Source organism: Balaenoptera musculus, chromosome 15 (genome assembly GCF_009873245.2).
Source record: "Balaenoptera musculus isolate JJ_BM4_2016_0621 chromosome 15, mBalMus1.pri.v3, whole genome shotgun sequence".
Taxonomy (NCBI): domain Eukaryota; kingdom Metazoa; phylum Chordata; class Mammalia; order Artiodactyla; family Balaenopteridae; genus Balaenoptera; species Balaenoptera musculus.
In genome coordinates, this window is record NC_045799.1 from 22,749,077 (window position 1) to 22,769,790 (window position 20,714).

The 20,714-nt window shown below is 50.1% G+C and overlaps 1 protein-coding gene across 3 annotated transcripts in view; it reads left to right on the forward strand.

Annotated features, from left to right (window-relative positions):
• SOGA1 (suppressor of glucose, autophagy associated 1) overlaps positions 1-20,714 on the forward strand; it is a 72,912-nt gene that overhangs the window by 40,681 nt on the left and 11,517 nt on the right. For 2 of the 3 annotated variants that reach the window (XR_005016649.1, XM_036827515.1), the window contains exons 6-14: positions 751-897; positions 3,898-4,023; positions 5,261-5,491; positions 10,396-10,500; positions 11,488-11,655; positions 13,569-13,820; positions 14,875-14,946; positions 15,915-15,985; positions 17,565-18,915. Coding sequence is in view for 2 of the 3 variants with exons in the window: in XM_036827515.1 (XP_036683410.1) it covers positions 751-897; positions 3,898-4,023; positions 5,261-5,491; positions 10,396-10,500; positions 11,488-11,655; positions 13,569-13,820; positions 14,875-14,946; positions 15,915-15,985; positions 17,565-18,915 (2,523 nt within the window). In the remaining variant the exon portion in view is untranslated. The remainder of the gene's footprint in view (positions 1-750; positions 898-3,897; positions 4,024-5,260; positions 5,492-10,395; positions 10,501-11,487; positions 11,656-13,568; positions 13,821-14,874; positions 14,947-15,914; positions 15,986-17,564; positions 18,916-20,714) is intronic. The other variant, XM_036827516.1, reaches the window with a different exon arrangement.

The window sequence follows — 20,714 nt, forward strand, 5'->3', positions numbered from 1 at the left end:
ATGGGAAATCACAAACTGAGATGAGGGCTCGCTGGGAAAGGTGCTGGCTTCTGTGAACAAGAAGCTTGACCTAGACCCTGGGTCAGGGAGGACCTCTGATCTGAGCTGAGATCAGAAGGATGGATTACCAGGGGAAGAGTGTTCTAAGCAGAGGGAACAGCCTGTGCAAAGGCATCATGGCCAGAAGGAGCAGGATGTGTCCAAGGACTAAGGGAAAGAGTGCGGCTGGACCTCAGTGTCGGGAGGTTTGATCTTCATCCTGAGAGCAATGGGGGAGGGGCGTCTTCCCATGTCTGTACAGAGAGGTTTAGCTCTTTCTTTCTGACAACTAATTTCTTTAATCAGTACCTTGTGCATCTGGCTCGGTCTTGCTTTTCTTAAGCAAGCAGACTGCCCTATGTTGGGTCTCCCTCTTGGTTCTCCTTGGGGTAGGAATGAGCTGGGGCCGCATGTGTGGGAGGACAGTTGAAGCTGGCTCAGAAGCTTTGTGCACAAGACAGGCATTCACAGAATCAGTGTTTTCACTCACCACTAGTCATTCAGCCTTTCAACAGACATTCATGGGGTAGTCGCAGTGTGCCAACCAGGGCTGGCGCTGAGCTACGGGGGCAAATCCACCTAGGCCCCTGCCCTCAGGTGTGCGGTCAGAGGCCTCTTACAGAGCCAGAGGCCTGGGGTGGGTGCAGTTTCTAGCACCCCCGTGTCCCCCTCCCCATGGTTACCTTTAGTCTCTTCTGCCTGCGCCTCTAGGTGCAGCCACCTGACCTCAGGGACCTGCCGGAATGGGAGCCCAGGATACGAGAGGCCTTCCGCAGCGGCGACTTGGACTCCAAGCCCGACCCCAGCCGGAGCTTCAGGCCTTACCGAGCTGAAGACAATGATTCCTATGCCTCTGAGGTGGGCATAGGCCTGAGCGGGCAGGGGGGAGGGTAGGAGGATAATGGCTGAGGCCGCTCAAGAACAGAGTGATCTGTGGAGAATCTTAGCTGGTGATGATACGGGTTTTGAGTATTTCCTTTGGTTCCAAGCTTCCTGACAGCAAGGGCTGAGAGGGAAACAAGGAAGTTTGGGCCATTCTCGGGGCCTGATGAAAGGAAGTTTATAAACTTATCCGAGGAAATTGATCTTGTTCTCCTATACTACTGAATTCCACAGGGAATTTAATAATTTATGTCATTTAATGGAAACAGTAATTTCTTTAGCAGGAAGGCAGCGATCTCTACAGTCAGGCTGACTGGGTTCAGATTGTGGATCTATATATACTAGTTGTAAAATTGTACAAGTGTCACTTTACTTCTCTGATCCTCAGTTTTCTCACCTTTAAAATAAAGGTAAAGTGTCATAGGGTTGTTGAAAGGATTAAATACATGAAAAGCCTTAGCTTAAGGCCTGGTCCCTGTTGGGTGAGGATGAGGAGGAGGAGGATGACACATCACTGGGCCTCAGGAGACCTGCCAGGCTGTGTGGCCTCAGGCATGTTCCCACTCTCTGGCTGCAGCTTCCTCACCTGTAATATGGGAGGATTAGAGTGGGTGGTGGCTGTAGAATTTCTAGGATTCCCTGGTCCTTGAGGAATTCCGGATGGTTCTGAGCCCCTCCCAAGCCTACTGAACCTCTCCCCAGCACTTCATAATGAACCTGAAGCAGGAAAAGGCTCCTATGGACTGGATGGGGCCTCCCTGAGACTCCTGAACCATGGAGAGTCTCATGTGTGCCCCAACCTGAGCGTCCTTTTCTTCTCAGCATCCCTAGGAAGGCAACTTTTGGTCCCAGGGAGGCCAGTCTGCAACTGTGAAGGGGGAGACGCTCCCTCGAAGCTGATGGATCAAACTCTTGAAGTGGTCTGAGTGTCCTAGCAGCCATGGCAAAAGAGGAGGGGAGGGGGCAGGAAGCATGAGATACTTAGTTCTTATTTTTTGAGAAAAAGAGGTAGGCCAGCTCACCTGCAGAGAAAATAATTTCCTACCTGCCCTCAATTATTGTTTCATTCAGCCACTCTTTACTGAGAAATCACAATTTGCCAGGCACCGTGTTGGGCACTGAGTTTAAGAAGAGCACCAGAGATAGGTAGTATTGAGCCCTTTAAGGATTTTTAATAAGAAACAGGCATACACAGGACTTCCCTGGTGGTCCAGTGGTTGAGAATCTGCCTTCCAATGCAGGGGACGCGGGTTCGATCCCTGGTCGGGGAACTAAGATCCCACATGCCTCGGGACAACTAAGCCCGCACGCCACAACTAGAGAGCCCATGTGCCGCAACTATTGAGCCCATGCTCTCTGGAGCCCATGCGCCACAACTAGAGAGAAGCGCCGTGCACCACAACAAAAGATTCCTTGTGCCGCAACTAAGACCCGATGCAGCCAAATAAATATTAAAAACAAAAAAACAAAAACAGGCATACAGGATATACCTCAAGCCAGAGTGCCTTCCATTGCCAAATTTTTACATTATTGGCCAGATAACGAGTGTTTGGTTTTTTCACAGAGGGACATCTTGCCATACCTGGAAACCTTTTATGTAGGTGTTGGAGCTGACATTTCTCTTTTTTGTTTTCCTGCTTAACATGACAGCATAAAAATTTCCCTTTATTAGTAGAAATACTTTTAGAAATCTTTTTTTTTTTAATCAGTCATCAATTTTATACACATCACTTTATACATGTCAATCCCAATCGCCCAATTCAGCACACCACCATCCCCACCCCACTGCAGTTTTCCCCCCTTGGTGTCCATACGTTTGTTCTCTACATCTGTGTCTCAACTTCTGCCCTGCAACCCGGTTCATCTGTACCATTTTTCTAGGTTCCTAGAAATCTTAAGTGAAGTATAACATACATGCAGTAAAGCACTCATATTGTAAGTGTACAGCTCAAATAATTTTCATAAACTGAACACTACTGTGTAATCAGCAAGCGAATCAATGAACAGAGCATGACCTGGCCCTGGAAGCTTCCCTTCTCCTCCCCATCTAGTCACCATCCTGACTTCTAACAAAATAGATTTTTTTTTGCTTGTTTAGCTACAAATCCTTATAAACCCAATCCCCCCGCCCCTCCCTCACCAAAGGTAGAGTTTTATTGTCTTTTTTGTAAGGTTTTATTATATAGTCATTATAAACAACAAATAACTATAATAAAGTCCCTAAGCAGCATTGCATAAGGATATAAAGAAGAAAGTCAAGATCACAAGATTATCACATAATTAACCACTGTGAACATTTAGTTTGTGTGTGTCCATGTCCTTCATGTTTTTCTATTGAGTATATAAATTTTTAACTTTTTATTGAAGTATAACATAATAATATACATACAATAAAGGGCACTATCCTTTTTTTTTTTAATTTAATTTTATTTTTGGTCATGCCACGTGGCTTGCAGGATCTTAGTTCCCCAACCCAGGGATCGAACCCTCACCATCGGCAGTGAAAGCGTGGAGTCCTAACCACTGGACCACCAGAGAATTCCCACGGGCACTATCCTTAAGTGTGCAGTTGAATGGATTTTAACATAAGTATAGACCCATGAAACTCATATGGTTGATCCCTAACTTATCTTAGTTGTTTGTAAATTACTGCAATTATAAACGAGACGAACATCTTTGTGAATTAAACTGAGTTTTCATAGTATTTATTTTCTACAAATAAATTTCTGCAAGAAATTATCAAATTAAAATTATAACAATAGCTAGATTTGATGTGCATCGTTTCATTTCATCGTCATGACAACCCACCGAGGTAGGGACAGCTGCCGTGCCCGGTTTATACTAGAAGGACAGCTTGGGCCTGACTTACTGCAATTGCTCTCCTACTATCCTACTACTCTCGTCCTTTGACTGCAGCTTCTGTCCTCCTCCTGCTCTCTCCCTCCTCCTTATCTGTGTCCCTCATCTCGACCCCAGATCAAGGAGCTGCAGCTGGTGCTGGCCGAAGCGCATGACAGCCTCCGAGGCCTGCAAGAGCAGCTCTCCCAAGAGCGGCAGCTGCGGAAGGAGGAGGCTGAAAACTTCAACCAGAAAATGGTGCAGGTGGGTGGTGCCCAGGGCTCTCCTGCACCTACTGCAACCTGTCTTCCCTGAACCAAACCTTAGCGGCCCATGGGTCTTGAGAGGCAGGAATGTCAGGGGAAACCTGTGTCTTCTCGCCCCGTGCTGCACTGGTGCTTATGCATTAGCTGTGCTGGGCTGGAATCCTGGGCTTGTCGTTGACTGTCTGTGTGACCTCAAGCCCATTCTGTCTCCTCTCTGGGCTTCAGTTTCCCATCTATGAAATATTGCCCCGTCAGAGTTGAAAATCTGTATTAGAAAGGCCGTAGGCCTGGCTGGTAATCAAGATGGTAGCTCTGCTAGTAGAAAGCATTTATTAAGCCCTTACTGTATGTCAGGGCACTTGCCACACATCATGTCCTTTAATCCTCATGTTTTCCCCTGTGAAGTGTGTCCCCATTTTACAGGTGGGGAAACTGATGCCCAGAGTGCTGAAGTGCTTTGCCCAGGGTTGCACTTGCAGGGCAAGGTGGGGCTGGGATTCTTTTTGTTTGTTTGTTTTTAATATGTTTTTGTTATTTATTTTATTTATTTGGCTGTGCCAGGTCTTAGTTGCAACACGCAAGATCTTCACTGCGGCATGCAGGATCTTTAGTTGCGGCATGCAAACTCTTAGTTGTGGCATGCATGCGGGGTCTAGTTCCCCGACCAGGGATCGAACCTGGGGTCCCCTGCATTGGGAGCGTGGAGTCTTACCCACTGGACCACCAGGGAAGTCCCTGGGGCTGGGATTCTTATCCAGGTTATTGACTCCCTCTGAGCCATTACACCGCGTTGCTTACTAAGGTATTAATGCTGTCAGCCTTCCTCACCCCGAGCATGCCCTTTGCTCTGCATGTGGGTCACCCCTCCCTGCCATCATTGCTCACCCTCCCAGGTGCCTCAAAGAATGTGAGAGTTCATGTGAAACATTGGTTCCCGGTATGGGCTCATTAGATGATGTCATGGTTTTTATAATCAGACAGAGCCGGATTCAGATCCCAGCTCTTTCACTGATTGTTACTGTGATTGCTGCTGTTTTTATGCGTCTCTCTCCCCTGGAGTAGCAGAAGGCACTGTTTATTTCAACACAATGAACTGCTAGTGGCGGAATCCCTGTCAGGGGTCACCACCAGGCACTGCCTGAAATTTCCTGTCGGCCCTTGTGTGAGGCCTGGAATGGGGTGAGTTAGGGTCCCCTAGACAGCTGGGGTAGCTCACGCTCTTGTCCCCCTTGCAGCTGAAGGAGGACCAGCAGAGGGCACTCCTGCGGCGGGAGTTTGAGCTGCAGAGTCTGAGCCTGCAGCGGAGGCTGGAGCAGAAATTCTGGAGCCAGGAGAAGAACATGTTGGTTCAGGAGTCCCAGCAGTTCAAGCACAACTTCCTCCTGCTGTTCATGAAGCTCAGGTGGTTCCTCAAGCGCTGGCGGCAGGGCAAGGTTTTGCCCAGCGAGGGGGATGACTTCCTTGAGGTATGGTTCCCCTGGGACTGGGACTGGGGTGGGGTGGGGTAGAGGAGAGAGGACAGGAGGGACATAGCCCTGAGTTGACATAGCCCTGGGGCTCAGATACGAGGCATCAGCTTGCAGCTTCCATCCTTGCATTCATTCATTCATTCCTTCAGCATCGGTTTGTTGCGAACCAGCTCTTTACTGGGTGCTGTGGCAGATGCCGGGGAGACCATGGTGAAGACGACAGACTCAGTCCCGGCCTTGCCAGGAAGAAGTCTGCTTGGGGGCCAGTAGGTCTTTAACACCTCTGCGGTATTTGTTGGTTTCCCTTTTTAACAAACCTGAGTCTTGAGCTGGCAATAGGATATAGATGCCTTTAATGATCTGGTTTTGTTGTTTTTGCATTATATGCAAATATAGTATATATTAATTTTTTTACTCTTTTAAGGTACAATTTATATACGGTAAGGTGCACACATCTTAAGTGTACGGCTGATGAAGTTTTATAGTATACACCCTGCAGATACATAGTATAGCATCACCCAGATCACAATGAGCACATTTGCAGTGCTCCAGAAGGCTCCTGGGTGCCACAGGTGATATGCCCACCCCAGCAGTCAGCACTATTCTGACTTCTTACACCATGGATTAATCTTGCCTATTCTAGAACTTCATACAAGTGCATGTAGTCTTTTGTGTCTGGCTTTTGCTTAATATGATTCTTTGAGATTCATCCACATTTTACTTATAAAAGTAGTTGATTCTTTATTGCTGCTTATTTTTCACTTATGAATATACCTATTTTATTTTTAATGTTACCTTTGACAATGATAATGGACACTGGCTTTCCATTTTTAGTAATATCAACTTCCTTTTTTAGATATGTTTATTTAACTAGAAAGGGTAGGTTGACTTAAAAGCATTACTGATAGTACAGGTAGTATTTGGGTGTGGCAGGAAACATGACGAGTGGAGCTTTGGGAATGTGTGAAGCTTGGGAAGGACTCACGTGGCCCATTTGTCCCTCAGCCTGTGCAGGACCCTTTGTCCTCAAATCCCCTTCCTCCTGTCACGATCAGCACACTGACATTGCTAGGAGAAGGGGGCATGTAAGGACATCATACCTCAGTCACACCCACCTGAGTTGGCACTGCTCACCTTGGCCTTGGCCTTTTAGGTACAGGTACCTCTGCCCTAGCCCAGGCTTGGCCCTTCTCTGGTTCAAGCTACTCATTCCAGAGCCAATGGGGACCAGTGGCAGTCCCCATGTACCCCTGTCAGAGGTCCCCCAGAGTAGCCTGAATGTCCCAGGAGCAGGGGATGGTGGTTAGACCTGAATCTGTAGCAGGAGTTTCCTCCCCGACCCCCAGTGGGGCTCATAGGCCACCCGCCTCCTCCCCAAGGGCCTCTAGAGAGAGTTGCTGACCATCTTTAGATGAACACATTCCCTGCTGCCCTCTCCCAGGAATGTCTGACCTGGAGGCACCCCTATGAGAAGCACCTGGAGAGCCCAGCATGGCTGCCCCTCGAGCATCACGCTTTGTGACACCTGGGGACTCTATTTGAAGCCGCTGTCTGCTTTAGGACTGTCCCTCCTGTTTGGAAGTCCCACACAAGCCTCTGGATGAAGCCCAGTTTGTTTTTTTTTTTTAACAACTTTTTTAAAATTTATTTTTTTATATTATAGTAAAATATATTGTTCATAACATAAATTTTACCATTTTAACCATTTTTAAGTTTACAGTTCACTGGCATTAAGTACGTTCACATTGTTGTGTAACCATCACCACTGTCCATCTCCAGAACTCTTCATCTTGTAAAACTGAAACTCTTACCCATTCACTCCTTATTCCCCCCTCCGCCTGCCCTGGCAACCACTGTTCTCCTCTCTGCTTATATGAGTTTGACTTCATTAGATTCCACATGTAAGTGAGATCTTGTAGTATTTCTCTTTCTGTCTCTGGCTTATTTTGCTTAGCATAATGTCTTCCAGGTTCATCCATGTCCATGTTGTCGCAAATGGCAGGATTTCCTTCTTTTTTAAGACTGAATAATATTTCCTTGTATGTATATATCACATTTTCTTTACCCGTTCATTCATAGACACACACTTAGGTTGTTTCCATATTTTGGCTACTGTGAATAATGCCACAATGAACATAGAGAGATCCAGATTTCATTTCCTTTGGATATATACCCACAAGTGGGATTGCTAGATCGTATGGGAGATCTATTTTTAATTTTGGGGGAAACTTCTATACTGTTTTCCATAGCTGAAGCCCACTTTTGGCTGCTAGGGAAGATGTCCCCCCCCCCAAAAAAAATGAATTGCCTTCAGGCCACGTAGCCTGATTTTAAATCAGGTTGTCTCAGGCAAACTCTCCATATTTGGTGAAAATCTTTCTAGCCATTTCAACGTACTGGGATAACAGAGAGAAACAGAAACTTACTTTAGGAAAAAAATAAGGTGTAACCATAGAAAATAAAATAATATACATGCCTATAATAAATAGAAATATACATACTTACTGAGATAGACGTGATAAGAAACATAACCACCCACACTGTAAAAAATACATATATACATAGATATAATGATATAAAGCCCATGTGTATAAAATACATATAAACAAGTACATAATAAAATACAGATAACCATATAAATAACAAACTTGATGTACATTCATACTTTTAAAGAATATGTGTGTCCACACATGTAGAATTAAAGCTATATATATGAATGATAACCCTCGTATATTGAGTATTTATAGTGTCCTGGCACTGTGATAAATGCTCTGTTTGGATAATTGCATTTCACTTTTACACATGCCCTATGATGTGGAAACAATTATTATCCCTATTCTACTGCAGATAAAGATCTTTGATTCCTTGTCCTCAATTCTGAAATCCAGAAGCTCTGAGAACTGTGGTTTGTTGGGTCTAACTCAGTTGGAAAAAATTGACCTGACATTCATTTGGCAGCAAAACCTTTATTTACCCCATTTCCTGTTAGTACTCACATGTTTGAAGGGGAAATATTGGTGTCCACAAGCATAGGGTATCTCACCAGACGGGGCTGTTTTACAATATACGGTGTAGGTATCATATTATCTTTCTAAATCCCGATTAATTCTGAATTCCAAGCACACCCAGCCCAAAGAATTTCAGGGAAAGAACTGTGCACATATACAGATAATCAAAAGTCAGTATGTTTAGATACTGGTGACCAGGGAGGGAACTGGGTATTTATTCACACAGGCCCTGCTCCACCCCACATATTTCCAGCCTCAGTGCCTGCCCTGAACCCCAGAAACCCTTCTTCATTTGATTTCACCACACTCTCTTGGTTTTCCTTCCACCTCACTGGTTGCTCCTTCTCAGTCTCCTTGGCTGGACCCTCCTTTTCTCCCTGAACTGACCCCTTAACGTCACAGTCCCGAGGGCTCAGCCCTCAGGCCGCGTCTCTCCTTGACCTTCACCTGCCTCCTTGGGGAGCTTGTCCAGGCACTTGGCTTACATGGCCTTTCTTGCACATTGCGAATCTATCTAGAATCTATAGAATCTGACCCAGCTGCACTGCCTACCCCCTCACCACCCCCATCTGAGCCATCACCACTTCTCGCCTGGATAATCACCGTAGCCTCCTAACTGGTCTCCCTGCCTCTGCCCTTGCACCCTTCCACCGAGCATCTTCTATTCAAAGCAGGGAGGTACCAGGCCGCGTGTACTCCACGTGGATGGTGCCCCCTGGTGTTGTGCAGTATGGAGCTCTGTTGCTACCCTATAAAGTATCTCAACACAGCAGCTAGAGTGATCTCGTACAGCTGAAAGTCAGGCCAGTGTCACTCCTCAGCACAATCCTCCCCTGGCTCCCATGGCACCCAGAGTAGAAGCCAAAGTCCCTGCAAAGCCTGTTCAGCCAGCCTTGGTCCCCGTACCTCTCACTTCCTCCCTGGCTTGCTTTCTCTTCCTCAAATAGATGTGTTCCCATCTCAGGGTCTTTGCATTTGCTGTGACCTTAACCTGGAATTCTCAACCTGCACGTATTCATATGGCTTATTCTTTTACCTCCTTCGGGATTTTGCCCAAATACCACCTTCTCTCTAAGGCCGTCCTTGACCACCCAGTGCAGCACATCCTGGCTCCTTTCCCAGCTCTCTTTTTCTCCATAGCACTTATTATTATGGAACATTCCATATATTTAACGATGTTTCATGTATCAATATTTCACATATTTGTTTGTTTTCCTGCTACTGGAATGGAAGCTCAAGGGGACCAGGGCTTCTGTCTGTCTTGCTCACTGATGTATTCCCAACTCTGAACACAGGGCCTGGTGTGTGGTAGGTGTTCAATAAATATTTGTCAAATGAATGAATGAATGAATGAAATGAATAGTGAATGAGCACCCACTTCTTCTGCTTCACTCCCATCATGAACTAGACCCTGGTCTCCTGAGCTGGCTCTGGACTCCTGCCCAGAATCCATCAGCAGCAAACCCCTCCGCTCCCAGGAAGGGTCCCTTCTGCCCACCCAAGCCTCTGGTTGCCCTTATCTATAATTATGAGGGTGCCTTGTGGCCCTTTATTCCAACCACAGTGCCTACCTTGATAACATAGCTATTTCTGAGTAGCTCTCAGGGATGCCTCATGGTCCTTGGGGCAGAAGAGATGGTGTGGGGGGCAGAAGGGTCTGACTCTCCAGCTGTGCTCCTTGACCTGGACGGTGCCCAGGGCTCAAAGTTAAAATCTGGGAAATCAGTGCCCAGCTGGGGTACTTTTGGTCCATAAACCCCCATTCTTTATTCCTGCCTGGCTGTGCAGCCCACTTTCTATCTGGGCCACTAGCCTGTATCCCCTCCCCCTGAGGGTCAGACCTCAGGCATGATGCCCTCCTACCCGCTATTGAGTGTGGTTTTTAAAAAACAGGTAAATAGCATGAAGGAGCTGTACCTGCTAATGGAGGAAGAGGAATTAAACGCCCAGCATTCTGATAACAAGACCTGCACGGGGGACAGCTGGACCCAAAACACGGTGCGTTCTCAGCCCATTTCCAGTCCTGTCCTGTCCATTTGTTCCTTTGTCTGTTTAGTGATCACATCTTGCTGCTTTCTGACCCCAGTCCTACACCAGGCACTGGAGCGGCAGAGGGTTATTGCTTGGTCACTGGCCCCAGATGCTCAGTGCTATGGGGTATGTAAGTCACCCCAGGGCAGTGACAGAGGGTCAGATGATGGACCGTGGGGTCTCAGGTGAGAGAGCAGTTAATTCTGTTTAGAGTATAAAGGATGGTATTACAGAGAAGGAGTCATAGGTGGTGGGTTTCGAAGGATGAATAGGAGCTTGCCTAATAGAGAATAGGGAAATGGCCATTCTGTACCAAGAGAACTGTATATACAGAGATGTGGCAAGGTATTCTGAGTCTGGCTGCAGCTTGGGATGTGCATAGTGGGGGTAAGGACATCAGGCTAGAGTGAGTTGTATGAAGAAGGGCCTTGTGGCCTAAGAGCAGGAACCATCAAATCAAGCCATGGGATAGTATAGAGCAGTAGGGTCAGGCTCCCAGGGGCACCCACAGTAAGCTGGGTTACAGGTGGGAAACAGGTCATGGGCCCAGGAGAGAAGACTGGGCCCAAGTCGGGCAGTCAGGGAGCTTCCGTGGTTCAGACTCCCCATCTGGCCTACGGTGGGTCAGAGAAGGCAGATCTTGGGCAAGGAGAAAGACGGAGGCCTAGATGCTGCAGAGCCTCAGAGAAGCCAGGGCCCAGCTCAGATTTAGGTTGAATACTTGCTGTAACTACAGAATTTTGTGTTTATGTGAAACTGGGGCCTGTGTCAGTCTAAGAGGTGGCCAGGGCTGGGCTTGTTATGCCTGTTTTATGGGGAGATGACCCGAAGAGGTCGTGGGACTTGCCTGAGGCCTGATAGAGTCCCAGGCTGGACTCTGGATGAGTTCCCAGCCCAGCCTCTCCTCCTTGCCGCTCCGAAAGCTCCTGACCCAGGCCTTGCCCCCATCTGCAGCCCAATGAGTACATCAAGACACTGGCCGACATGAAGGTGACGCTGAAGGAGCTATGCTGGCTGCTTCGGGATGAACGCCGTGGTCTGACTGAGCTTCAGCAACAGTTCGCCAAGGCCAAGGCCACCTGGGAGACAGAGCGGGCAGAGCTCAAGAGCCATACTGCCCTGGTGAGTCTCCCACCTGTCAGAGACATCCCCCTCCTTGTTCCCCTCTCTGCCAAGGCCTCAGCTGTCAGACTGGGGAGGAGGATGCCCAAACCATGCTCCTAGAAGCATAGGAACCCCTTCACTTACCTTGTGGCCCAGAGAGGGCAAGAGACTTGCCTAGAGTCACACAGCAAGGGTACCAGAAACAGTGGGAACTGAAGGTCCCTGGGCTAGGGAAGGCAGGTGAGGGACTGGCAAAGGAGCCATGGGGACATCACAGGCGCCTCCGCCGCACCATGAGCTCACAGGTGAGGCCGGAACACTTAAATGCCTGTCTGCACCTGCTGACATCCTTCATCCTCACACCCACACTTCTGCTGCCTGCTGTCCTCATAAGGATCCCCTTAAGCCCCTGCTACCTGACTCTGTTTTGCTCCCTCCACCCAAACTGGGGGACTCCCCTCCTTACAACCCAGATGATCAAAGGAGCCTTAACCAGGAGTCCTGGATATTTGGTCTCTGCTGTGTGCCTGGAGGCAAGGTGCTGCCCCCCACTCTGGCCTGAGAAGTGAGAGGATGGGCTTCCTCCCACTCAGAGAGAAAGCTCTCACCACCCCAACCCCGATCCCACGCCAGAACTCTGCGGGGCCCAGCTTCCTCCCCGCTGCCCCTGCTGCAGTCTGCCTTCCCAGGCATCACGGGCCCCTCAGAAGTGGGTACACTGATGATCTTTGTTGGGCAAGTGACAGAACAGGCACAGAGGAGTTAAGTTTCTTTCCCAAGGTCACCCAGCTAGTCAGTGGCAGACCTGACCCTCACTCCCCAAACCTCTGCCCTTCTGTCTCCTCATGACCGTGATCCCACCTTCTTCCCAATTCTCAGACTTCTGGCTTCCTGTTGCCACCGTTCTCTCCTCCCAACACTCCCTGCTGATCTCACAGCTCCCGCCCCACCTGCACCTTCCACAGTGTCCCCTGCTCCCACTGCCCCCCCAACCCCAGGCATTCCAGGTGTCCCTCCCGCCATGGGAATCTGACCACATCTTGGGGGTGTGGGGTACATTGATTCTATAGATTGCACGTTTCCCTCCTGCCCCCCAAGATTTGGGCCAAGACAGCCGTCACGCTCAGGTGATTCCTGCCCATATTCTTTTTTTTTTTTAAAGTGTATGTCTGTATTATTTTAAATTTTTATTTATTTATTTATTTATTTTTGGCTGTGTTGGGTCTTCGTTTCTGTGCGAGGGCTTTCTCTAGTTGTGGCAAGTGGGGGCCACTCTTCATCGCGGTGCGCGGGCCTCTCACTGTCGCGGCCTCTCTTGTTGCGGAGCACAGGCTCCAGTCGCGCAGGCTCAGTAGCTGTGGCTCACGGGCCCAGCTGCTCTGCGGCATGTGGGATCCTCCCAGACCAGGGCTCGAACCCGTGTCCCCTGCATTGGCAGGCAGATTCTCAACCACTGCGCCACCAGGGAAGCCGTCCTGCCCACATTCTTTATGTGACTGTGCATGTCCCCCACTAACCGTAAACCCTGGTAAACATGGGTAAGTGTTGATGAAATATCCTGAGAAGCAATAACTAGGAACCTCTGCCATTCTGTAGCTATGTGACCAGGGACAAATAACCTCTGTGAACCTCTTTCTCCTCTGTAAAATATTGAAAATGGTGGTTATCTTGCTGAGTTTTCTTGAGGGCACAGATAATGCCTGAAAAGCCCTTAGCACGGAGCTTGGTGTGTAGAAGCTGTGCTACACAAGCCTTGCCTGTGAGAAAAGTTTAGTTCTAACTGAGGAGGTCAGTGAAGGTTCCTGGGTGAGGGGTCCTGTGAGGAGAGCACCCTCCCCCCTGCCCCCTGCTGGTGCCCGGGGAGGGACGAGGGAGGGCAGAGAGGAGGGGCCTCCTGGTGCCAGCCACCCAGGTTGCTCTTCTTTCCGCAGATGGAGCTGAAGGCTGGGAAGGGGGCTGGAGATCGGATGGGGCCCGACTGGAAGGCAGCCCTGCAGAGGGAGCGGGAGGAGCAGCAGCAGCTCCTGGCTGAGTCCTACAGTGCGGTCATGGAGCTGACGCGGCAGCTACGGATCAGTGAGCACAACTGGGGCCAGGAGAAGCTGCAGCTGGTGGAGCGGCTTCAGGGGGAGAAGCAGCAGGCGGAGCAGCAGGTAAAGGAGCTGCAGAATCGCCTGAGCCAGGTGAGGTCTGTCCCAGCCCAAGAGGGCTTAAGCCACAAGGGGGAAGTTGCTATAGGCACAGACCAGGGGGAAGACTCCTTCAGGTAGAGATGGATCTGTGTGCTCAGAGGCTGCAGTAGGGACCAGGTCTGCCTCTCTGCCAGTCCCACAGGCTTGCTTTCCGCTGTGTTTTATTCTGAAGCAAGCCGTTCTCAAAGATGGCCTCTGTCAGTGCTGTATTCATAGCCTCACAGCTTAGCAGTTTCAGTGGAAAGAGAGTTTTCCTTTTCCACAAGGCTCTGATCTGCCAGGTATGAGTCACGTGCCCACACCTAGAACCTGCCAAAACCTCGGAACCAAGAGGTTTCCCATGAAAATGAGAGTCCTCTGACCAAAAGGGGGAAATAGGAAAAACAATCATTGACCATTACAGCCCCACTACAGTTAACATGCACCTAGCTTATCAAGCTGCTATGCTCCACTGTGACTTTTCCCTTTGTTTATTTTTTATTTCAATTGTATAAGTCAGGACTTCATCTTTATATAAGACTCAGATATTACAAAAGCATACTCCACCCCACTCCCTCCCTTTCTTGCTGTTTAAATTTACATTCAGAGATTTTTAAAAATCACTAATTGAATGCTAATGTACATATTATTTACACTTTGCCTCTTTCATAGAGAGCTGTTCATGACAGAATGCAGAGGCCACTCTCATTCAGTTTAATTGCTGCTTAGCATACCTAGGTGGAGATACCACTTTGATGTCATTCAGCTGCCGCTTAGCTGATGTAGCTGTTGCAGGCGCTGTAGCGTGAATTAACATGGTAATAACAACTATTACCGTGCTTGATATAATGACACTTATAAGGATGCCCGTAAGTGGTTGGTTTCATGATCATTTGTCAAACCCACTCCGTTGGTTCAGAGCTGCTGCCCACTGGGAAGGTGGCTCTGAGTCCATGATCTGGGTCATCTGGGCTGCAGAGTGGAGCCTGGGGAATGGCCCTGCGCAGAACAGGGCCCTGCTCACCATCTTTGCCTGCACATGACCATCTTCTTTACTCTCGCCCAGCTGCAGAAGGCTGCTGACCCTTGGGTTCTGAAGCACTCAGATCTGGAGAAGCAGGACAACAGCTGGAAAGAGGTGAGTGGGTGGCAGGCCGCCCATGTGCTGCGCTCCTGGCTACACTGGAAAGTCTCTCACTTGTGGGGAATGTGACAAGGAGGATGCTAATCCTGTCCCACAGGTCACACACCCTCACCCCCTTGGGCTCCTCAATCCTGAGGTCTCTACTTCATGGTTCCAGCCTTGAGACCTGTAAAGAGCCCCCTGTTAGCTCCATCTTTCCATGCCTGGGACAAAGGCTAGGTGTTTCTCTGTGTTTCAGTTGTGCCTTTCTCAAAAGCAGAGCCTCCAAAGAGCTGTGTGATCCTGGGCAAGTCACTCTCCCTCTCTGGGCCCCAGTTGCCTCACTGGTAAAATGAGAATCACGTTCTCTGCCTTAGCCCAGCCCTGGTTGTGGAGATCAATCAGTGAAGTTTGCTTCTAAGCCTCAGGTGCACTGTCCGTATAGCCACACACCGAGTAACCAAACAGTGAACATGTGGGCCCTTGCTCATGACAGCCTGAGGAAGCAATAAAAGCCAATTCTGGGGAAGTGAAGCAGGAGAGGATTTCATTAGGGGCTCAAGAGGGCTGGTGATGCAGGGTCAGAAAACTGGTGTAGGTCTCTGAACCAGGGTGGGGCAAACCCCAAGCAGGACCTCAGGTCACTGCTTTCACCTTCAGCTGAGCAGCGACCACTGGGTGCTTTGTTGCTGCCACTACATTCAGAATAAGTTCTAAATAGAGTCTCTTTCCTTGGGTCCTCTCTTGGACCACTGATTGGCCATGCCTGGATCACATACCTATGTGTGTGTGGAGAGGGGGTAGGTGCACTGTAGCCAGAAACTGACCACTGAGCATTCTAGATCAGTGCTGACGTCACTCCTGCTCTACAAGAGGAGACTCATGCGTGGGGCTTGGGGCCAGCTCCCACAGTGGCCCCCTGTTACCTTCCCTCTGTGTGCTAGTGGCCAGACTGACCCTTTCCTGTCTCTCTTCCATGGCAGACACACAGTGAGAAGATCCACAACAAGGAGGCTGTTTCTGAAGCTGAGCTTGGGGGAACCGGCTTAAAGAGGTGCTAGCAGCCCCTCCCCATGCTCCACTCTGCAGCCCCTCCCCCTGCTCTGCCCACCCCCAGCCCCACCCTGCAGGCTGCCCTGCCCCTTTGCCTCTCTTCTCTTCCTCTGCCACTGCACCTCAGCTGAATTGGGAGAACGCTGGGATATGGTTTCTAAAGATTTTTTTTTTTGATGTGGACCATTTTTTTAGTCTTTACTGAATTTGTTACAATAGTGCTTTTTGTTACAATAGTGTTACAATAGTGCTTCTGTTTTATGTTTTGGTTTTTTGGCCCAGAGGCATGTGGGATCTTAGCTCCCCGACCAGGGATTGAACCCGCACCCCCTGCATTGGAAGGTGAAGTCTTAACCACTGGACCACCAGGGAAGTCCCCTGGGATATGGTTTTTATGGAACCCAAGCCACTTAGGAGCTGGGAAAGTTTGGGTGATGGCAGTTGTAGCCTGTGCTTTTTTTGATTCTGGGCGTGGAACACCGGGGCCCCAGAATATCCTAGCTGGGAAAGCAACTGTTTAGCTCCTCTTGGGGTTCTTCCTGTCCCTGGAGTTGGGAGAGTCCAGCTGGACATCTATTCCTGGGACTAGTGAGCAGCGTCCTCTGGGCCCAGCCCTGTGCTACAGCCAGGAAGACCCCTAGGGCTATCAGGACCATGTCTCCACCATTAGGAAACCATTATGAAAAGATTCAGGGTAACAGAACCTCCCAGGGGCCGTGTGCGTAGCGTGAAGCCAGGTCGGCCCTGGGATATGAGGGTGGCTCTGGAGTCATAGTGTGGGATTTGAATTCCAACACTGTCATTTCTAGCTCTGTGCCCTTGGACTATACTTCCCATTTCTACCTACTGAGATAACAGGAACTGCCCCCTAGAGTTGTCGGAGGACTGAGTGGTCTGACGTGTGCAATGTCGTCACGTATACCCAGCACTTACAGTCATCAGGCAGCACACGTGCCAGGTCTGGGCTGGAGATTAATGGCGTCCTAGATTGGGTTCCCTCAAAAGTAAACCTTGAGGCAAGGATTTGAGTGCAAATGGTATATTTGGGAGGGGATTCCAGGAAAAGCGTGGAAGTGAGACAGGGAAGGGAAGGCACCATGAAGGAGGTGTTATCAACCGGGATACACGTGGGCAACTGGAGCTCAGCTTCACAGCACCTCTGGGAGCCAGAGCAGAACATGAGTTCTCCCACCTGCGGGCAGGGAGGCTGGTACCAAGCCACCAAACCCCACTCACTGTTTGTTGAGGGCTGTGTCTAGGGCCATAAACTATGTGAATTTCTAGCTTCCTGTGGGTGGAGGCCAAGTGTGCTCCTGCAGACAGAAAAAAGCCCTCTGGTGGAGAATGGCAGGTGCTCAGAGATGCAGTGTTGAGTGTGTAGGTGCGAGTGTGGAGGGGACGAGGGGCAGGGCACCTACAGCGTCTTCCGCAAGAGGTGAGCAGGACCGTCATGGTCCGTCTCCCCACTGCCCCACCGCCCCCTGCCCGTGAAGTGCACGGACCAGGGAGGAAGCCCAGAGTACCTGCTCCGCGTGAGGCATCTTCCACTAACTCTGCCCTTTCTCCCCTGCTCTTCCCAGGACCAAATCGGTTTCCTCCATGTCAGAGTTTGAAAGTTTGCTGGACTGTTCCCCCTACCTCGCAGGGGAAGCCGCCCGGGGCAAGAAGCTGCCCAACAGCCCTGCCTTTGCCTTTGTGGGCCCCCAGCCAGTGGACCCGGAGAAGGCTGCCCCGGAACAGCCAGGGCTCTCGCCACGTGACTGCAACCGCCTGGGTGCCCTGGGCTGCCAGGAGCCGGCGGGGAGGCAGATGCAGCGCAGCTACACGGCTCCCGACAAGACGGGCATCCGCGTCTACTACAGCCCCCCGGTGGCCCGGCGCCTGGGCGTCCCCGTGGTCCATGACAGGGAGGGCAAGATCATCATCGAGCCCGGCTTCCTCTTCACCACAGCCAAGCCCAAAGAGTCGGCCGAGGCGGACGGGCTGGCGGAAAGCTCCTACAGCCGCTGGCTCTGCAACTTCTCCCGGCAGCGCCTGGACGGGGGCTCCGGGGGCGGCCCCTCGGCGGCCGGGCCCGGCTTCCCAGCGGCCCTGCACGACTTTGAAATGTCGGGCAACATGAGCGACGACATGAAGGAGATCACCAACTGCGTGCGCCAGGCCATGCGCTCGGGCTCGCTGGAGCGGAAGGTGAAGAGCACGTCCAGCCAGACGGTGGGCCTGGCCAGCGTGGGCACGCAGACCACCCGCACGGTCAGCGTGGGCCTGCAGACCGACCCGCCCCGCAGCAGCCTGCATGGCAAGAGCTGGTCGCCCCGCAGCTCCTCGCTGGTGTCTGTGCGCAGCAAGCAGATCTCCTCCTCCCTGGACAAGGTGCACTCGCGCATCGAGCGGCCGTGCTGCTCGCCCAAGTACGGCTCGCCCAAGCTCCAGAGGCGGTCCGTGTCCAAGCTGGACGGGGCCAAGGACCGCAGCCTGTGGAACCTGCATCAGGGCAAGCAGAACGGCTCGGCCTGGGCCCGCTCCACCACCACGCGGGACAGCCCCGTGCTGAGGAACATCAACGATGGGCTGTCCAGCCTATTCAGCGTGGTGGAGCACTCGGGGAGCACCGAGTCCGTCTGGAAACTGGGCGTGTCCGAGGCCCGGGCCAAGCCCGAGCCTCCCAAGTATGGCATCGTGCAGGAGTTCTTCCGCAACGTGTGTGGCCGGGCGCCAAGCCCCACGTCCGTACCCGGGGAGGAGGGCGCCAAGAAGCTGGAGCCCATCTCCCCCGCCAGCTACCACCAGCCGGAGGGCATGGCCAGGATCCTGAACAAGAAGGCAGCCAAGTCAGGCGGCAGCGAGGAGGCCAGGCTTTCCATGCTCCCCCAGATGGGGAAGGATGGGGTCCCTCGTGATGGAGATGGAGCCACGGTCCTTCCCAATGAGGTAGGTGGGTGGGGTCTGCCCTTTTTCTTGGGAGGTGAGATTGGCTTATAAGGTCCCACTCTTGGTTTTCAAACTCAGGCATGTGGTTTGTGTATTTCAAAAGGTCCTTGTGCTGCTCTGGGATGGGGGTTGGAAGGCCCCAGACCTGGAACAGCAGACCTGATGGACACACAGTCTGAATACAAGAGACTGGTGAGCATGGTGGTATACCCACCTGCTTTGCCACCACACCCCAGAGATTGCCAGCATCCCCTCCAGGGAAGAGGCATGCTCACTGCCCTCCTGCTGCCCAGTGGTGTGCGGGAGCCACCTCCTTTGGTTCATGAGAGCCAATCGTGTACATCTCTGTGTTTAGTGATGTCACCTTAGTACCTTGAGATCGGCCACCAGGGGAGGATTTACTCCGTGAAAATTAGAAGTGCTGCATGGGAGGATTTACTCCGTGAAAATTGGAAATGCTGCAGATCAGGGCTTCTCCTCTTACTCCTGGGAAACTAGTCATTAAACATGTACCAGCACACCACTGCCCTCACCCCACCAAGACTCTATCCCTAAGTGCTTCCATTTCCTCTGAGACTCTTTTGCTGCTCACTCCACTCCTGATACCAATTTCAGATTTAGTTAGGGATTATGTGCATGTTAGTAAAACAACGCATGTAAGTTAGCTTTGCAGAAAGGGAAATTGCAGAGGATCTCATGGAACCCAAGGGCAGGGACCCAAAGGCCCCAGTGGCTGCTCTGTCTCCCTCTCCTCTCTCTTGAGCTTCATTTTCTCTGATGTCCTCTTCCTCCCTCTGTCTCTGTTGTATTTGAATATGGTCCAGGTGGGCTCTGCCTACTCTGCTTTTATAACATCTTCCAGTTCCAGCACCTGAGGGAGACTGACTCAAATCCCTGTGTCCCCATTCCACATTTCAGGAAGAAACTGACTAGTGTAACTTGAGTCCAGTGTAACCCCTTGGTCCAGTCAGCTGTGGTCAGGGGTGGTATCATGGTCTGCAGTGCACGGAGTGAAGGAGGGTTGTAGGTGGGGGCACAGAGAGGTGGCATGGGCTGGGATTGACCCATGTGATTTGTACATATTGTATGTTTAGCTGGTTTCTAGTTTTTCCCTATTTATACGTAATGCTGTGGTGAACATCTTGACACAAAAGCATTTTTCCATATTGCAGATTATTTCCTTACATTTGAGTTGCAGAAATGGGATTCCAGAATAAAAGACTGTAAATTGTTAAAGGTATTTGATAAGTGTTGCTAAATTGTCTTTCCAAAGACTTTGTTTAATTTCTAGAACACCCAGGAGTGTATGGTGAGTGCCTTACTTCCCTATACTCTCTGGCTGCATTTAAAAAAAAAAAAACCTTTTAAATATTCATTCCTCTTTTTTTAACTTAAGAAAACCCTTTTTGAGGTTAATATACATACTGAGCTTATTGTAAGAATATGGCTTATTGACTTCTCACAAACTGAACACACCCATGTATTAGAGTTCTCCAGAGAAACAAAACCAATAGGCTTTGTGGTTATGCGTGTGTATGTGTATGTGTGTGTGTGTATGTGTGTGTGTTTATATATATATATATATATATATATATAGAGAGAGAGAGAGAGAGAGAGAGAGAGAGAGAGAGGGAGAGAGAGAGAGTTTTATTATATTGTAAGCTGAAGACCCAGGAAAGCCAATGGTTTAGTTCCTGTCTGTGTCCAAAAGTCTGAGAACCAGAAGAGCCAACAGTATAGCTCCAGTACAGCATATGTAGCTGATGTAGTTCCGATCTAAAGGTCATCAGGAAGGAAGA